Source organism: Vicia villosa, linkage group LG2 (assembly GCF_029867415.1).
Source record: "Vicia villosa cultivar HV-30 ecotype Madison, WI linkage group LG2, Vvil1.0, whole genome shotgun sequence".
NCBI lineage: Eukaryota > Viridiplantae > Streptophyta > Magnoliopsida > Fabales > Fabaceae > Vicia > Vicia villosa.
Genome location: NC_081181.1, coordinates 215,480,731 through 215,500,597, shown reverse-complemented (window position 1 = coordinate 215,500,597; position 19,867 = coordinate 215,480,731). Strand labels below are relative to the sequence as shown.

General features: G+C 34.3%; 2 protein-coding genes across 4 annotated transcripts; both read right to left on the bottom strand.

The window, feature by feature from the left end:
- Positions 1-12,236: 12,236 nt before the first annotated feature.
- On the bottom strand, positions 12,237-12,599 carry LOC131651300 (uncharacterized). The gene has a single exon (XM_058920968.1). It carries the CDS (start codon positions 12,597-12,599, stop codon positions 12,237-12,239), a length of 363 nt encoding a protein of 120 aa, XP_058776951.1.
- A 3,487-nt stretch (positions 12,600-16,086) lies between these two features.
- Positions 16,087-18,183, bottom strand: LOC131648225 (SNF1-related protein kinase regulatory subunit beta-3-like). 3 transcript variants are annotated; one of them, XM_058918001.1, is made up of 4 exons: positions 18,055-18,183; positions 17,864-17,958; positions 16,728-16,822; positions 16,087-16,567 (listed from the first exon to the last, which is right to left on the bottom strand). In XM_058918001.1, the coding sequence occupies exons 3-4, from the start codon at positions 16,788-16,790 to the stop codon at positions 16,241-16,243; spliced, it is 390 nt and encodes a 129-aa protein (XP_058773984.1). In that variant the 5' UTR covers positions 16,791-16,822; positions 17,864-17,958; positions 18,055-18,183; the 3' UTR covers positions 16,087-16,240. The 3 variants fall into 3 exon arrangements, with proteins under 3 accessions (XP_058773984.1, XP_058773983.1, XP_058773985.1); XM_058918000.1 differs by having other exon boundaries at positions 18,042-18,181; XM_058918002.1 differs by having other exon boundaries at positions 17,864-17,952; positions 18,042-18,138.
- Between the last annotated feature and the right edge of the window lie 1,684 nt (positions 18,184-19,867).

Sequence of the window (19,867 nt, the reverse complement as noted above, 5' to 3'; positions counted from 1 at the left end):
TCTGAGCTGTAGTATCGGGTCGCGACCATAACTTGGCATGCACCAAGAATAGCCCTCCCACTACGTTCCTAAAAGTTAAGATGGGTTAAAGGTGACTAAAGGTCCTTGAGCTCCGACGCACCCAAAGATACATGCGTAAACCTCTCTCATGCAAAAGAGGTACACAATAACCAGTGGAGGCCTAACTCAAGTGCGAACTTCATATTGACCAATCCCAAGCATGCACAAGGGAGGTCTCCATGACTATGCCGCTCCTATCTTAAGGTGCGCTCGAATCCGGGTGTAGGATTCATCTTCCATTCAATACCCAAAACAACCTTGAAAAATAAAGCAAGCAAACAATAAATTATTAAAGTGAACTAGCTCTAAGGTAACCCCTCTTTAAGAATCCCCAGCAGAGTCGCCAGTTCTGTAATACGGTGAACTGACTTTTATTGAAATGTTGCAGATAGCAAGAGTCGCCACTGACTTTTATTTTATCCAATTGGAAAGGCAAAAAGAACAGGAAAAACCTTTGAAAGATTTTGAGTTCGGGGGGTAGGTTATACAAAGGGAAGGTGTAAGGCACCCTTTGCATCCATGGTTATCCATGGGCTCTTAATTGCTTAGCTCACTTTGATTGTTTGAATTGTTTGAAAAGTGTCGTGTGTGAATAGTAAAAAGATTTCGTTAAGGACTTTAGCTTGTAAATAAGCGTAGCCTTGTTTGAAGGTATTTGAAAAGGAGGTGTGAAAAGCATTTGAATTTGTTTGTATTGAGCAAGCAATTAAGAACTACTTACCCTAAGTTCGTCTTTCTTGTTCTTTAAGTCTTTCGGGTGAAAGGGTCTATCTATACCATGAGAGGGCAGAAAGTCTTTCAATTGGATGTGCAGGTCATCGAAGGGTCATTGAGAATAATCGTTCACCACAAGAATGTCCCTACCATAAAGAGGGTAGGTAGTCTAAGGGAAGGATTTAATAGTCTTTTTAGGCAACGGTAAGGATACCTTAGCGTTCGAAGGGACTATCACCATTTTTATCGAGGGACGAGATCATATTTATCGTAGGCAACTCGAAGGGACTATGATCTTTTATCGGAGGGACATGGTGATTTTGAATCGAAGGCAGCAGGCTAAGGTATCCCTACGCTCGAAGGGACTTGACTATTGAATCGAAAAGGCAACAGTAAGAGGAGTTACCCTAGAGGTGGGTGTGTGTAGCAATCACGTGGTTTGAATTCAGTTATGTTATCTTGATTTAGGTGAGCTATCGTTCAGTTGATATTGCCACTCCCTAAATTACTAACCACGCAGTTAATATCATGCATAAAAAATAAAGGGTGGAAATTAAATCCTACGCTATTACATGGCTTCGAGATTGGGGGGATACATAATAAAAACCGGGGGATGCGGAAAGCAGAAATTAAATCCTAATTACTATTACATCCAAAAATTTGCAACCTATACAGCTTCTAGAATTTAAATAACGGAATTAAATAAATAAATAGATAAAAAATGAAGGCAGCATTAAATAAAGGCAAAATTTACATGGCGGAAATTAAATAATTAAATAAACATCATAAATAAATAAAGGCAAAAAATAAAGGCACGCGACAATCATAGAGTGTGGGATGAGGAGAGAAATTCGCAAATAAATTAAGTTAGGGTTTATAAACCTAAACCTTAAAAAAAGAAAACTTATTGTGACCTAAAAAGGTTTGTGAAGTTCGGGAGATTATGTTAATGGGCAACACCTACCGCCCCAGGTTTATCTATGGTTTTTGAAATCAAAAGGTAAAACCTAGTTAGGTTAGTCACTGATTAAATTAGATTAAAACTAGATTAATAAAACCTAATACCAAATCTTTATTAAAAAAACCTATTCCTAAATTTATTAATTAATTAAATTCTAATTGTGCAAAAACATTAAATTGATTAATTAAAACCTAATATCTAAAATAAACCCTAATTCTAATTAATCAATTTAAACTAAACCTAATTCTAACTATATAAAATAATGGGTTAATTAGTAATTAATTAATAAAAGAGAAAGAAAAATAAAACTTAAAGGGAAAGAAGAAAATTGAGTGAGAAAATAGAAAGGAGAAACAAACAGCAAAAGATAAAATAAAGTAGAGAACCTGGACGCTGTGATCCTATGAGGTTGGCGTATGAATATCCACCGTGGGCCTTCACGTCTGTGTGCGTTGGATTGGATTGCTGAGGAGATCAGTGGTAGAGATTTGATGATGCATCGTAGGTACATGCTGATCCAGCGCGCAGGATTTGTAGAGACAACACAACAAACAATTTGTAAAATAAAACCTGCAAGAGGCCAGGTTCGAACTGCAGCCCTTGTGTATGAAAGCCTTGGTGTGCACTCCCCTTCCATTTAGCCAAAGTTGTTCGCTGATATTGGATCAACCAGAAACAAAGAAATACCAAACCAATTGCTAATTGAAAAGTAAAAAAAAGGAATGGGCCCCACTTACTCGCGAGCCTACCAATGAAAATTAGAGAGAAGGTCTGCAAGGCTTTGACCGACCAGTGATATGTGGGGAGAGATTGTGGAATTTTTCCCAGCCAATGAGACAGCGTGAAAACGCCATAGCACCAAGTCAAAAGGTCTCAATTACTATTCATCGTCCCTTCCAAAGATACCTGCGGATTTTTCTTGGGATTTTCCTGCGGAAAATCCTTCGAATTTCCTACAATTTAAAACACGTAAAAAACAGCAATACGAGTACATCAAACAAACCCAGATCCACGTAAAGACTTCCCCTGATCACAAATACGGCGTTGTTTTTGACTAATACGGCCCGGAAGCGTGAGAACGAGAGGACTCATTTGATTTGCCCTAACCATGGTGATTCGCGTTCAAGGCTCCAAAGCTCTGCGAAAACGGTTCCATCCTGATCTAAACAGTATCATAAGCTCAACCATGTCATTAGTTCACGTTTATACACGATATTAAGCAAGTTTCAATAATTAGAAAATTTGCGTGAAGTTGTGAATGATGATACACTAATTTCATACGTGATTAAGGTCCCTAAAATACCTGGACTTACCTTGTAATGTCTCAGAAGTTGAATGACATCAAAGTTGAGTTTGCAAAGCGGCTGTATGGAGAAATTTTGACTTGTCCTAGTTTTTTGGATTTTTGAGATTTTTGAGGCACTCCAAGGGGCTAGGGTTTTTGTGTCTTAATTCTGAATATGAAGTCTATATATAATGGAATAAATTAGGTCAACACAAGTAGAAAGACATCAAAAATCCAAGTGATTGCAATTTGATTGAATTTTGATTGAAAAATCTTTCTAAAATTGGTCCAATTTAAATCATCTCTTTCCAATACCCATTATCACGAAATCTGATCAACATTAGGACATTTGGGTGATTGGGATTCAAAGTTTTGATTAAAAATTAATTATTTCATATTTTATATGATTTATTAATATTTAAATGAATAAAAATTCAAATAAATAAAAATAAAATACCATACAAATGAAATAATTAGTTTAGGGGTCATTATGAATCCAATATACATGTTTGATATCCAAAAGTTAGGCCCATTTAGTCACAAACTCAAAATTCACCACTTTGGTTTTTATGATTTTCTTTGAAATTTAGCCAACTTCTGCCACTCATATCTCTCTCACTATTTATCCTATGAATGTGTTTTAGGACTTTTTAGAAAGATCAAAGAGTCCCCTAAAGGCTCCTTTTGGTTTCCTCTCAATTGAGTCTTCCATGTTCATGTTATGAGCTTTGAAAAAAAAAGACTTTTTGCGATCTTTTAGAGGGACCTGTAATGTTTTGGCTCATATCTCTCAAATGAAGCATTTTTGGCCTTGGCATGTGAGAGACAAAATTGTAGAGAATTCAATTTCCTTCAAATTGAGATTTGGATGGGAAATTTATGATGTTCCATGTGAAAGTTATGGCTGGTCAAAGTTCAGTTGACTTTAGGTCAAAAACCCTAATTTAGAAACTTTAGGTTTTGTTGATTTCTGAACTTTCCTTGATGAACCATGGTCAATCCTTGGTCAAATGATGAATGATACTTCAAAATAAGGTTGTTGACAAAAAAATCAGGAATTTTGACTGTGATTTGACCATAGTTTGACTTTTAGGTCAACCAGTCGATTATTGATCGTTTGAGCAGTTGACTGAGCGATTTCATGGATCAAAGCTTGAAACTTGATGTGAGGATTCTCTGAGGCATATGAGAGACCATGGGATCTACTTGAGGTATCAGAAACTGATTATACTTTGAGAAAATCAAAACCCTAGTTTGAGGCATTCGTTTAGGAGATGGGTAGTTTTGAGCAATTGGAGATCTTTGAGCATTTGAAAGTCAGATGGACTGAAATATGATGGGCAAATTTTGGGGTATGACATACCTACTATATATCCTAGTTCCATCAATTTGAACAACATTTTTACAATATGCAAAGCCTCTATTGCATAGTTGAAATGCCCAAAATAGCTGGTGGAAGATTCTATGCTCATCAACACTAGTACCTTCATCTGTATATGTGGATAGTGTCTCATTTTTTATGTACCAATAATGTATTTATGTAGTGCTAAAAAGTAATGTGTAAGTCATTGTGTGAGGTCTCTCAGTTACCATAAAATCATTCAATTGTTTTATTCCTCGCAATCCATATTTTCTTGTATGACAAGGTGTAATTGAATATAGAAACAATATGATTAATTATGATGCTCACCTTGACTTACAAATCCTTTTTACAAAAGGCATAATGCATTGACACATCACTTTGGAAGTAAGTTTATGATGATCCTACAAAATAAAGATGTCAACATTAGGGATCAACCAGGTCCCACTTCTAAGGTGCAGCAAGCTCACTTCTCTTATAATCTCCTTAAAACCACATCAGCACCTGATACAGATACACATAATCCAAACATCCACATTTCTCTTAATGTCCATATATCATATACAACTGACATAGAACAAAACATTATACAATCATTACCTCACCCATCAAGTGTCCCTTCTCATGTGTCTGAAACTCATATATCATCATTCAATTCCCTATACCACATGAAGATGATGGTATCAGTTCATCCTCTATCATATGTCCAAATGGATTAGCTCATAAGTTACCTTCTTCTGAGTCAAGGGATCCTAACTTATCCTCTCTTATCTTGTCATATTCAGCAGGCTGCCTGTCTCTTTCCTTTCATAGTCAAGCCACACAAACACCTCTTGTGCAAAATGATCATCCAATGTTCACTCGAGCTAAAATAGGAAAATATAAACCTAAGATTTTCCTAGCTCACACTGAACCAAGCACACTTAATCAAGCACTATCACAATTTCATTGGTTTGGGGCCACGAAGGCATAATATGATTCACTTATGAACAACAACACATAAGAGCTCACTACTCTACCTCCTCATAGAAAGACATTGGGTGCAAGTGGGTTTTTAAAGTCAAAGAAAATCCATATAGAAGTGTGAATAAGTATATATCAAGGTTAAAGGCCAAAGTCTTTCATCAATAACATTAAAAAAAAATTCATGATACTTTTTCACCAATTGTCAAGCCCACAACAATTCGTGTCATTTTAACCTTGGCTCACACTTAAAATGGGAATTCCAACAAGTTAACATCAACAATACATTTCTCAATAGGAACTTTCACCTTCGTTCTCGCTTAAAAATGGGAAATCCAACAAGTTGACATCAACAATTCATTCCTCAATAGGGACTTACACCTTGGCTCTCACTTATAAATGGGAAATCCAACAAGTTGACATCAACAATGCATTCCTCAATAAGGACTTGCAAGAGGAGGTTTACATGCAACAACCTCCTGCCTTCATTGACTCAAATCTAGATATGGTTTTCAAGCTCATAAAAGCACTCTATGGACTCAAGCAAGCTCCACGTGCATGGTATGAAAAGCTGCATCAGACATTGATTCACTTTGAGTTTGTATCTAACAAATGTGACCACTCTCTCTCTCTCTCTCTCTCTCTCTCTATAATCATGATAATGTTACTCTTTATGCCCTTGTATATGTGCATGATATTCTTATAAATGGATCTTCTTAAAAACTAGTTCATCAGGTCATCAACAAGCTCCAGACCAAGTTTGCTTTCAAGAAGCTATGTGTTCCTTAATATTTCCTGGGAATTGAAGTTCATCATCGAGCCAATGGTACTCTACTCCTTACACAAATTAAATACATCAATGACTTATTCTCCAACGTGGATATGACTGAAGCAAAAGGTGTGGCTACTCATATGTTTAATCAATGTAAGATAAATAAACATGGCACTGATGTAATTCCATATCCTCTAGTTTATCGTTCCATAGTTGGTGCCTTACAATATGTGACATTCACATAACCTGACACAGCATTCATAATTAACAAAGCTTGTAAGTTCATGGGAACACCTCTTGAATCACACCCAGGGTGCACTTAAATGCATCATGTGTTACTTGAGTAGCACATAAACTCATGGCTTCTCACTTTCCTTAACCAAGCATCTTCCAAAGTTCTCTCTACGTGCATACCATGACTATGCTTAGGCAAATGACCTGAATGATCGCCGTTCTACCTCAGGTTCATGTATATTTTTTGGCCCTAATCTAGTGGCCTGGAGGTCAAAGAAACAAGTGATCCTTGCAAGGTCAAACAAAGAGGCTGAATATAGGGCATTAACACACACCATAACTGAACTACTCTGGCTCAAATCTCTTCTATCTGAACTTCACATTGAGTATCTCGTGTCTACTATCTGAACCTTAGTGTTGTGTTGCTTTCACATAATTCGATACTCCATACAAGAATCAAACACATTGAAATTGATATTCATTTTGTTAAGGATAAATTTATGGCAAATCATATGCAAATTCAACATATACCTGCTCATGCTCAATTAGTTGATGCACTAACCAAACCATTCCCGACTGCGATATTCGTTGAATTTACGGACAAACTAAAAGTGGCTTTGCTCAATCCACCATGAATTTGTGGGGGCATATTAGAAGAGTAAGTGCATATGTATTGTAATCAAGCATGCATGAGCATGTTAAACATGTGTATGACTTAATTAGGCTAGATAGTTAGATGAGTAACTAACTTTTGAGTTAGTTATAACTACTTCTAGAGTTCATAGTCTATATAAGAGACATCACTCTTATATTGTAAGGTAACCAATGAATATATAAAACAAGCAAAGCTTGGATGAGGTTGATGAAGTTCTCCTCTATTTTATGGGCTATACATCATTCTAATACCCCATTAAAAAAACACTTTTGGATCGGCTCATGCGTCTATATTTTATATTAAAATTTTTAATCCTCAATCTTAAAAGTGGAGAAATCTCAATCAAAATCATGCATGCATTCTTATATTCACTCATACACTAAAATATTTGTTGGCATAATACTCCCTCCGATCTTATAAAAGCTCGCCCTTTACGAAAGATGTCTAAATGCATTTAAGTCTTACACTTTTTCTAATGTTACTTTTATTTTTTGATTTGAAAATCGTTAAAAACATAAAAATGTGAAAAATAATAGGGGTATTTTTTTTGTTGATAAACAATAAGAATATATTTGAAATAGTGACAATGTAATAATTATAAATAATTTGTGTTTATATTTAAGTTCATTGAAATTTTTTTTGATTGAGACCGGGTGGAGTATTAGTCTTATTAATGATTACTAAGTCATAAAGACATATACAAAAATATTTTTGATACTTTATATGGACCACGGATATAGTACATAATTCCTATTCATAAAATGAAAACACATTATTAAGTATTGTGGGTGTAGTAGTGAAGGTAGCTTAGCAAGAAAATTGGTTAAGTTAGTTTGCTACAATTATTCCTAATATTGTTAGAAAGTAACCTTGGTACAATGGTACGTACGTGTCATATAAAGCTATTCAATATAAGCTCATCATTGAATCGTGAAAGGACAAATTTTTGCCATTCAAGTCATTTCAATCAATCTCTTGTACATTTTACTTTTCTTCTCTCTTTGCAATTTTATATTACGTTTGTTATGGAGGCAAAAGGGCTATAACAGGTTGGTTATAGTTCTTGTGTCGGTGAAACCACCATGCTAATTCATTGTAATCTTTTAGGGTGGTTAGGTTGCCTTTCAACAACAACAAGAAAAGAGTTGTTAGGATGAATCTGAATTGAAATAAAAACAATATCGAAATGAATGATTGGATAACATTAGCAATATTGAACTAGTTATCATTAAAACAATAGTGTTAAACTAGTTGGAGATGTAATTACATTTTAGCGAAAAAGAAAAGAGCAAGGCCGGTTTAACTTTTTTTTACGTCTAGATTAATCACAGTTTAACTATAAAAAAACAGAGATCTTATGGACTCACGATTTAACCTACCAAATATTTTGTGATATCCTATTTAACTATAATTTAATTTTAAAAAATTTAAGATCATGTGCAATAATTCGCTTTGTACGCCCTCAAAGACGACCATAAAGAATAATAGATAAATTTTTATTTATTAAAAGTGACATTGATGATATTTTACGACTTTTTAAAACTATAACGTCAAACTCTTATTAATCCTTATGCAGAAATTGTGTTTTTTTTATGTTTTTTCTTAACAGTCTCGCATTTTTAATTAAACGCAAACGCCAAATAAAATAAGCAACAGATAAACTGAAAATACTAACATGATAAATCAAATCCAAATAATATATACAAGCCGAAAATAATAATAATACTGTGCGAAAGATACAATCCGAAAACAAAAAATAAATAAACCCGACCACTACTGGGTGTACCTAACCCTCTCTCCCTGGGACCTCCTCTGCCGCCTGTATGTCGCCGCACGGCCCGCATCAGTGACGATCATCTCCATCACGGCGACTGCCTCTGGACCGCCCTGCTGAACGACACCTCGATCCAACGCGTCCCGCCCAAGCATCTCTATCCGCTGGCAGATCGGCATGAGATCAATGGCGTGGTCATCCTCGGCCTGCTGGTTCTCCAGGATCTCCTCGTGTGCTGGCCTAGGAGCGTCGGGAACGTCGGGTCTCAGCAGAGGATGTGACACCCGATAGAACCATGTGACGTATCCCTCCTCACTGTGCCAGTCCTGTGTGACCCGAGTGAGACGGTACTCCTGCGGTACCACATGATGCTGCCAGTCCTCCCATATGGCAGTGAGCTGCACTCGGGTCACTGTGTCGGGAGCAGCCTCAAAGGGTGACCTGGGTATCCGCTGCACGAATCCGAACTGACGCATGCACCGCTCAGGGAGATACCGGACCATGATGGTAGTCCCGCATGCCAGCCAGCCTGAATATAGAGCAATGCCGTCAAAGGGGACAATCTGAGCGTAGTCGCTGAACGGCCTCCAGGTGACGTCGTCGTGCATCGTGCGGTCCAGGTATCCACGGTATGGTCCCATCGCATCGTTCCCCCCCCTGGGCATGGCGTCCACGTACGCAGGATCGATGTGAAAGTCGTGGATGCGGGAGAAGTAGGAGATGATCCAGCTCTGAAACAGAAACACGATAATGTATTAAAAATAAATACGAAACATAAATAAATAAATAAATAAATACGATAATGTATTAAAATAAAACGTACCGTAAGTAGTGTGCAGGATCCGACCAACTGCCTCGTCCTCCAGTTGGAGGCCTCATTCAGCTTCTGGTAGAGGTATGCCAGAGTAGCTTCCCCCCAGTTCCACTGGTGAACGGTATCCAGGTCCATGAAGTAGCGGAGGTAGGTCACGTCGACGTACCTTGCACTCTTGTCCACAAAGCATGCAGCGCCTACCACATGCATGTACTAACACTGGAGAGCGCAGCCGCGGTGATAGTGTGTGAATAGCTCGTCACCCGCCTCCTCAGCCTCGGCCGCCGCGTCCAGGTGGTGCTCAAAATAGCAGCTCAGTGTGGTGAACCGGACATGAGGCCCAGATGTCGTGACGCACTCAAAGTGAGCAACCTCGTGCTCCATGCCCAAATAGAGCGTCATCCACTCAATGGCCTCGACCCTCTGGATCCGGGAGTGGTGCAACAGCGGCCCCCTAATCGGCAGGTGGAGAAGACACTGCACGTCATGCAAGGTGATCGTCATCTCCTCAACCGGCAAGTGGAAAGAGGACGTCTCCTTGTGCCAGCGCTCCACAAATGCCCCCTGCATGCCGGTGCTGATGGTGGTGTACCCCGTCATGCAGAGCCCGCTAAGCCCTGAACCTCGCACATGGTCATTAAACCACTCAGCTGCTGGTTTAAACAGACTGAAAAATCTTCCGGGCGTGGTTCACCATTTTCAACGGCTCTCTCTCCTGTTACAAAAAAAAAACAAATAAGCGACATATATTAAATAAGCGACAAATAAACGGTTAAATTATAAAAAATGGTGACAAATAAACGGTTAAATTATAAAAAATACCTCTCCCTCCCAGATACGCCGAGCGACGTGATCGTGGTAGTGAATCAGCACGGAAGTGTCAAAGGGCCCTCCCGGATAGCTGTCCTCCTGCTCATCCTCCTCCCTGGCTGGAGGGTCAACATCCGGTACCCCCTCCGGCTCGTGGTAGGGCACTGCCGCCACCTCCTCCTCATCCTCCTCCTCCTCCTCCTCCTCCTCTCGCTGGCGGGAAGAAGATACCCGAGCCAGCCGACTCCTAGATCCTGAAGCAAATGTACCCTCTCCCTCGCCCACGGGAACTCGCACACGTCGTCCCCGGCCCTGCCCCCGTCCCTGTGTCGACGCCAGCTGCGCCGCCGCCTGCTCGCGTCTAGCCGACGCAGTCTGGGTCTCCCTACCCTGTCTGATGCGTGCTGGTTGGTTGCCTGACATGTTCCTGTAAACAATTGAAATCAATTAATATGCCACACAAAAGAAAAAACTAAAAAAATTGAACTTCTGATACAATTCGGAAGTTCATTTCCGAAACTGGGATGGAGGTGTTTTCGGAAATGAACTTCCGAAACACCCCTGCGATGAAGTTTTCTGCAACTTCCATGGCAGACCCCAAAACCAGACTTAAAAACTACTTTTGCAATTTCTAAACACCCTAAATATCAGTACCAACCTACCCCAATGTGATTTTTGCAATTTCTAAACACCCTAATAGAGATTTTAATAATAGATCTAAAAATAGAAAAAATTCAAAAATTTACCAATTGAAGAGATTAGGATGACTTAGGTTGAGTTTGGGAAGCTTTTGGAATGCACACTTGCTTTTGCACACTTGCTTTTGCAGAAATTTTTGAAGAGAGGAAGTTTGAAGAAGATTTAGGGTAAACTGAATGGGGGAGGGGGGCTGTTTTGCTTAATCTGCAAAACGCGCAATATTTCGGAAATGAACTTCCGAAATGTTGTTTTCGGAAGTGCATTTCCGAAATAAGACAATTTTTCAAAAAAAAAAGGCGTTTTCGGAGATGCATCTCTAAAAACACCTTTTTCTTGCATTTCGGAAATGCATTTCCGAAGTCAGGGGTAGTTTGGGTTTTTCACCAGAGGTGGACTAAAAGGTTAGGAGGTCTATAAAGAAATTTTCTTATAATAAAACCAAAAATAAAATAAGAGTATATAATTTTTAGAAAGTCATTAGATTTATAAACATCAATAAATATAAATAAATATTATTGTCAGGACTTAAACTTTGAATAACATGTCCAAAAGGTAATAAAAAATTACTGTATGTTGATTAAAAGATTTTGTTTTTTAATAATTTTATGTCACCTAATTAGGATTCATCAATCAACCATGTCAGATAACTTTTTTAAAAATGACAGAATGATTTGACACTTAACATGGTCGTGATTGATTGACAGTGTAAAATTATTTTACACTGTCAATATATATCCTTTTTCTCATTCTTTTATTATAACAAAATTTTACAACGTTGTTTTTAATTTCCTCCTAGTGGGTTTGACCCAGTAGTCCAAATGATCTATTAAGGATATTTAGTATTGAGAATTTCTTATTCCATTCCATGCTTTTTTAGCGCACCATGTGAAATTCTAAAAAATGTCCTTCAAAATCGGAAATATATTTCTGGTGCGCACCAAAATCTGATAAACTGTACAATTGAACTGCAAATGTAATTTCGGTTTTGACCTGGAGATATACCTCCGATTTTGTGCTATGCAGAAACCAGAAAAAACATCATTAAATAACACCAATATCACAAACACAAAATAGGAATCATAACATAAACATAGAAAATACATTAAGAATTTTAACACAAAGAAAACATTACATATCAATGTCTATGTGGACGTTGCAACATCATGATAATATCATCGACTGATCTTGAAATAGTCGCATCTAGCTCGATCAGAACTTTCTCCTCAAAACTGGTATAAGTATTCCACATACCCCGCATATCAGCATCGTTCTTCAGCTCATGGTTGATGAGTACAAGCTTCCCATCTTTGTCAACAGATGGCATGCGGTACTCGATCTTCACAATTTTGAGATTGTCGCTATAAGGTACAAATTCATGCAATATTACACATACTTCTTCTATTGGGGTGTACGTGGTAAGCTTAAATTTGCGTGATGGTGTGGCGCCAATAAAGTGGACAACTCCAACATGCCATTCGATGTTCATTTTCATGTTCATTTTTGATTTTTGGTGTCGTGGTATGAAATAATATGACAAGTGAGGTTATTTATAGTAGTTGGAGGCAAACATGAACCATACAAATCCTATCACTGTGTCAGAGTTGAAACTGAAATTTCACTTCCGATTTTATATAAATTGGAACCGAAAATATATTTCCAGTTAGTCTCCTGGGAGTGAAAAACCAGAAACAGAACATAAACAACAACTCATTGAAAAAACCTCATGTATTCAAATATTGTATTTTGGTCAAACTACAAAAATGGATATATTTCCACAGTATAATACATGAATAAAATAACATTTACAATAAAATGATACCTAACTACTTAAATGAGCCGAAAAAATTGTCCCCGACCAAATCCATCGGTGGCACCCCTTTTGACTTTTCTCTATTTTTTATATTTCAATTTTGTTCAACTTGTTGTATTCTTGCATCCTTTCAATGAAATGAAGTAGTCCGGCCAAGTCTTAGATTGGATTGTGAAATGAATCGCCCACTCTAGTGATGTAGGTGGTATATGGCCTCCCGATTTCAAATACACTTGAACAAAATGCCGCGGATTTAAAACCCACCCAACACATATGATACGATCATTGAGATTTGGTGTTGGAGCAGTTTAGTTGCAAAAGTATAATTTAAAACCAAAATTGCAATTTAGTTGCAAAAGTACAATTTAGAATCAAAATTACAATTTAGTTACAAAAAGTAAATTTTAAACACAAAATACCTTCAAAATAATGAGGTGGCGAACAAAGACAAAAGATTAAAATAGTATTTTCTAAAATATTTAATTTTCTTATATTATAAATTCTAGAAATAATAATACTAAATAATCCCTCAAAATATAAAAATAAATAAATTAAATATTTATTTTATTAGAAAATTATTTCCTCATTACAAATACTTATTACACAATTTTTTTCTTCCCTTAACCTGTATCAATAAAAGAATACATTATGCTCATCTTAATTCAAAATCTAATGTTTTAAAAATCTAACCAATTATCAAGTCTGTGACGATATTAGTTTTCTGATTTATTGGTCAAACTATTGGGTTACTTATCAAATCGTATAACTAAATCGGATTATTCGATTGAACAATTTAGTTTCTATAACAAAATTATATAATTATTAAACAAAACAAATAGGATGTCTCTCAAAAATATCACGACACCTACAAAATTTCAAAATATCATAATTTCACAAGTTTATTCTTTAAATTCAAATTCTAAACATAGTCACTATAAATAACAAAATAGTACCAACTACAAATTCAAATAAATTTTGAACAAAGTATAATTAAAACAAAAATTAAATAACAAAATAATTGCAGTGTCTAATAAATTTAATTCTAAAGAATAGAAGTTTTTTAAAAAAAAGTTTTGAACAAAGTTTATTTATATTTTAATTTTTTATTATCAAAAGGATATCATTTTGTCTATAGCATTTAACCTGTCGATTTTCTAAAATAGTTAGTTTGTCGATTTTTATTTATTTTAGTCGATTCTGCTCGGTTTCCACTAGTTTTATAGCTTATCCGATCAAATAATCAAATCATACCAGATCCCTCCAATTTCCAATTCGATCGGCCGATCCAATCCAATTTTTAAAACACTATCTGAATCCATTTTGTCCCTTTTCTTACACATAACTAAGAAAAATGATAATAAATAATGCCCCAAATTTTCTCTAATCTAAATTATACTAATTTAATTCAATTAACACATCAATTTAACTATCCCATCTACCTCAATAAGAGTATATCAGTTTAACTATCCCATCTACCTCAATATCAGTTTATTTAATATTGTATAATAAAATATATTTAGATACTTGTAAATTTTAAATGAGTGACTTGTGTGCGTGTGTGACCTAGTGATGAAGGCTTAGGTCTTGAGAGTGTGTTCCTCTAAAGATCTCATGTTCAAATTTTGTTAGGCATAAATTCCTTATCAAAATTTTTTTTAATGAGTGACTTAATTATAAATAAACAATAATCATATAAACTCAATTGTATTAAATAATCATATAAAAAATATTTGTGCGATGAAAAAAATTGAAATTTTAACATTTAAAAATAAAATTTGTCTCTCAAATAAATATAATTTTTGATTAAAATAAAATAGACATTGTGGTGATAATGACCCGTGAGATAAAAAAATTACTTGATGCGATGTAAAATGTATTTAGATACAAATACAAAATTTGAAATGACTTATTTAATTGTAAAATAAAAAATTATTATATAAATTTAATTGTATTAAATAATCATACAAAAAGATAAGAAAAAATGTGAGATGGAGAAAGAAAAAAATTATTATTTAAAAATAAAGATTTTATCTCTTAAATTAAGACAATGATTGATTAAAATAAAATAGATATTGTCTTGATAATGACCCGTGAGATAAATAAATTTTTAATTTTATTAAAATTAAAAAATAGATTATTATTATTATTTTTAGTGATAATCAATAAATAGAGGGAAAAATTAAAATGAAAACGTGAAAGTGTGAAAAAAAGAAATATAAAAGAGATTTGAAATTTTGATGAAGAGAGAAAATGAATGTATATAATTGTGTGATTTGAATTTGAAAGGGTGCAATTTTAGCTTGTCATGTGTCCACATATGATTGATAGAGAAGTGTGTTATTTTGGCTATTTGTCAAATACATATTTGCCCTTTGGCAAGTGTAAAAAATTTGAATGGAAGTGGCAAATTTGGAAGTGCATGCAATTGATTTGTTATGGCTAGATATAAATAAATTTTTAATTTTAGTTAAATAAAAATAAATTATTAGTATTTTAATGATAATAAATAAATAGAAGGAAAAATTAAAATAAAAATGAGAAAGTGTGTGGAAAAAAATATAAAAGAGATTTGAAATTTTAATGAAGAGAGAATGTGTGTATGTAATAGTGTGATTTGAATTTGAAAGAGTGCATTTTAGCATATTTTTAGCTTATCATGTGTTTACATATTATTGATTGAGAAGTGTATTATTTTGGCTATTTATCAAATACACATTTGTCCTTTTTGAAAGTGTAAAAAGTTTGAATGGAAAGAACAAATTTAGAAGTACATGCAATTGATTTAATAGTAGAAGAAGAATTAAATGAATGAAAAAGTGTTGCTCATTATTTTGACAAAATTGCTGGTATTATTCTGGACGGAAGTGTTAAATTAATGAAAGTTGGCAATCTGAACTAGTCTTCTTATGGTATGCACATTGAATAAACTTCTTCTAGCTTATCATCTTCCATGATTGAAACTTAACTAATTACCTTCTATACTATTGTAAAAAAAAGCACCTTCTCTAGTAAACCACGAAAGCTTATCATCTACTTTTATATTCATTTTTTTACTGAAGCATAAGCAAAAACAGATTAAAAATAAAAGCAATAACACAATTAAAAAGTCCAAAAGGTTAAGAACATTTTTAAAAAGATAAATATCCTGCCTAGTTGACAGAAAAACATTTTGAAGTCCAATAAATATCACTTCCTGCTAATTTAAATATCAAGTCTACACAATCAATCATCACAAACCAACAGATATAGAGTTCACATGATATGCACATAAAATGTTTTTGGTTCCTCTTCTTTCAACTGGTTTGTAGAGAAGGTTTACAATATGCACATCAAATGCTTGTGGTTCCCCTTCTTTGAACTGGCTTGTAGAGCACAACGGTAACATATTTGGCACGGAAGCGATGAGTGAATCCCAAAGCCACCACAGATCTTTGAGGCTCTCGATTCTCAATATAAAGATGATTAAGAATCGCGCTCTGGGGCAATGGAAGAGAGCTAGAACTACCGACATTGGCAGGGTAGCCGAGCAAGGTTTGTTGCAATTGTGGAGGAGCCTCGGGTGGATCACGTGACTCGTCTTCAGTTAAAGTGTATACGTTGTTGTAACCGGAATCAGATGTCTTCAATATTTCAAATCCCATGACAGTTGCTTCACCCTGCATGCAGATTGTCAATTTAGATATACTACTGGAATTAGGAATCAAACTCGGTGCCCCCGAAATTGAAAATACTTAAAGACCCTGCACACCAACTACGAGCACTAGACATACTATTCAACAATATGAGGTGTAATTAAATGATGCATGAATTACTTACAGGATTTGCAGCATATGGATTATTCATCTTGCTATTCAAGTCAACCACAAACTGCGAATTCATCACTTGAGAGTCCAATTAAGATTCTAAGAAACCTGGAGAAAGAGACTTCAATTAGAGTGTATAAGAGAAAACAACAAATTCATAATTCTTCACACAACTGCCACCATTTTCAGATTGCAATACATGCAAAGAGAAAGCATAAGCAGCCATATAACTAAGCCCTCATTACTACAACTCAACAGAGGATACCATGTTCTTCACTGTAGAAAACAAATCACAAGTTAGCATTTCACAAAATGTAATCCACAACAAATTTCAATATTTTTAACAAATTGTATGAAATGCTATTATGGTAATAACTAGTATATTAATTAAACTCCTAATCTTCAACATACATTGTTGGTATTACAAATCTGAGCAATTTGAGATATAAATAACTTGCAAGTTTTGAATCAAATTACCAAACAGATACAAAGAAAATGAAGATCTCACATTTAAACAACAAATACAGGAATACAGATTGAGAAGAAACGACAGTGTGTGATGTGACACAACCTATACTAAGAATCTTAATACCATGTCTTGTATGATCAATAACCTTAATACCTGTTCACCAGATCTTAAACCAGACCCTTGATACCATGTTAAGAATGTATGATTGGCCTAGCTCAACCTTACAAAACCGACTTGTAGGGTGAGGATTGCCTTTACTTATAAGCACATTAGTTCAGTAATGTATTGTCCGATGTGGGACTCTTAACAGAGTCAAATAGCTAAATGCTACCACCATTCAAATCAAGCTAAAAATCTATATTCAAATTTACATAATGCATGTCATAATATCATTATACACTTTCTTTCTTCCTACAACAACTTACCATAGATAATCACTTAATTCCATTCACAAACACAAATCCAAGGCATAGATTACACAATCAATTCATCGTCATACAAAAAAAAAAATTCAATGACAACACCCAAATAAAAAAACCTAAAATACAAAAGCATAAACAGAACTAGATAAACAAATTGAAAACCCTATTACACTGAATTTAGGGGAAAATGACTATGAACCAAATGCAATAACAAAAAATACAATTTTAACCGATTAACAGCAAAATAAAAAACTTTACCTTGTGTTATCTTCTTACAGATTTCGATAGCAACCAAACCAAAGCACAGAAGGTAAAGTAATCAGCGATGTAAACTCGAGCGCATTCAGCTGCAACTGAAACCAAAAAAAAAAAAAATTGATGATTAAGAAGAAGTGGGCATTGATTTTGAAGAAACGAAAAGAGTTACAGCAGTTACCGGAAAAACGAACCCTAAGAGTGTGCAGTTTAGTGTGAAGAAGAAGAAGACAAGCACAGCACGCAAATAATAGGGTGTTCTTTCTGGTGCCCTTTGTGCTGCTTTAGAAACTTGTCAAATATGTTACTTACAAGCACTTTTCTTCGTTTTCATCTTACTTCTAGAAATAATAATAAATAATCCTTCAAAATAAATAAAATAATTTCTTTTCTTGTTAGAAAATTAATTCCTCATTACACAATTTTTTTTCTCCCCTTAATCTTTATCAATAAAGAAATACATTAGACTAATTAATCCAAAATCTAATGTTTTAAAAATTGAATGATTATCAAGTCAGTGAGGATATTAGTTCTCTGATTTATTGGTCAAACTATTGGATTACTTATCGAATCGGATCATTCGATTCACTAATTCGAATTTTATAACAAAATTATATAATTATTAAACCAGTCGAACCAAATAAATCTAAAAAATATCACGACACCTACAAAATTCAAATTATAAACATATGCACTACAAACAATAAAATAATATAAACTATAAATTTAAATAAATTTTGAATAAAGTCTAATTAAAATAAAAATTGAATAACAAAATAATTGAAGTGACTAATAAATTTAATTTCAAAAAAGAAAAGTTTTTTTGAAATAAATTTTGAACAAAATTTACTTATATTTTAATTTTAAATTTTTATTATCAAAAGGACATATTTTATCTGTGAAAAAAACAAACATCTAACTAAAAAAATATAATAAATGATGCACAAATTTTGAACTCATTACCACTTTCATACTTAAATTATGGTAGACACATTCTTCATGTTTAAAAATAATTTTTTAGTTTTTCCAAGGCTTCATATACATTTCGCAACTTCAACTTATCTTAACTAGTACTTCTACTGATACAATAAGAACATGAAACAAATTATGGATATATATATATTGTATTTTTATGTAAAAATATAAATGTATGAATATAACAAAAATATATATTTTTTCATATTACAAAACAAAAAAGTACATTCCACTGATACAATAAGAACATGAAACATAAATTGTCCTTCTCTGACTTTTCCTACAATTGAACAAAAATAGAGTAAATTAATCTTTGAAACTTGAAAGCAAAAAGAATAAATATAAAAGAGAATGTAAAACTTTTTATAGCACTGATAATGACATATAACCTAATTCATTATGCATATGTTAAAAGTGAATTAAAATAGCAATTTAAACAAACTTACACAATATGTATGTAATGTGCAGCAAAACCTTTCTAATTTGTAATTGGCACTATCCACCTATAATTGTTAAATTAAGGCGTTTCATCCCATCTTACATTCATGCCATGTTTGATTTTGAACTGAACAATCAAATTTTGATCCGAAGTGATTTTCATCACAATATAGCTTTGCCACTTATTTTCAATATTACCCTTGGAAACTTGAATCTTGAAAAGCATAATCGTGTCCAACAATAAATTAAAAACAACAGGCAATGAAGTGACATCATTAACCTATACATTTTTAAGTATTAGATATCTGACATCGCTTGGCTTTACATCGGACCCAGGCCCGATGTAAAAAGTACTTTTCGCCCGATGTAAAAAATACTTTCTGCACTAGTGATAGTACATATTGAAAAATATGAATGTTCTACATCAAATAGTTTTATATGAGGATTTTCTAATTCTTCCGTAGCCACACGGTCAAAGAGTATAAAAGTCGAAGAACCACTAACATTAGCAACTTGAACATGTATCTTAATTCTATACAAAAAAATGTATAAATTACAATGGAATGTACAGTAATAAAAAAATAAAACAAACAA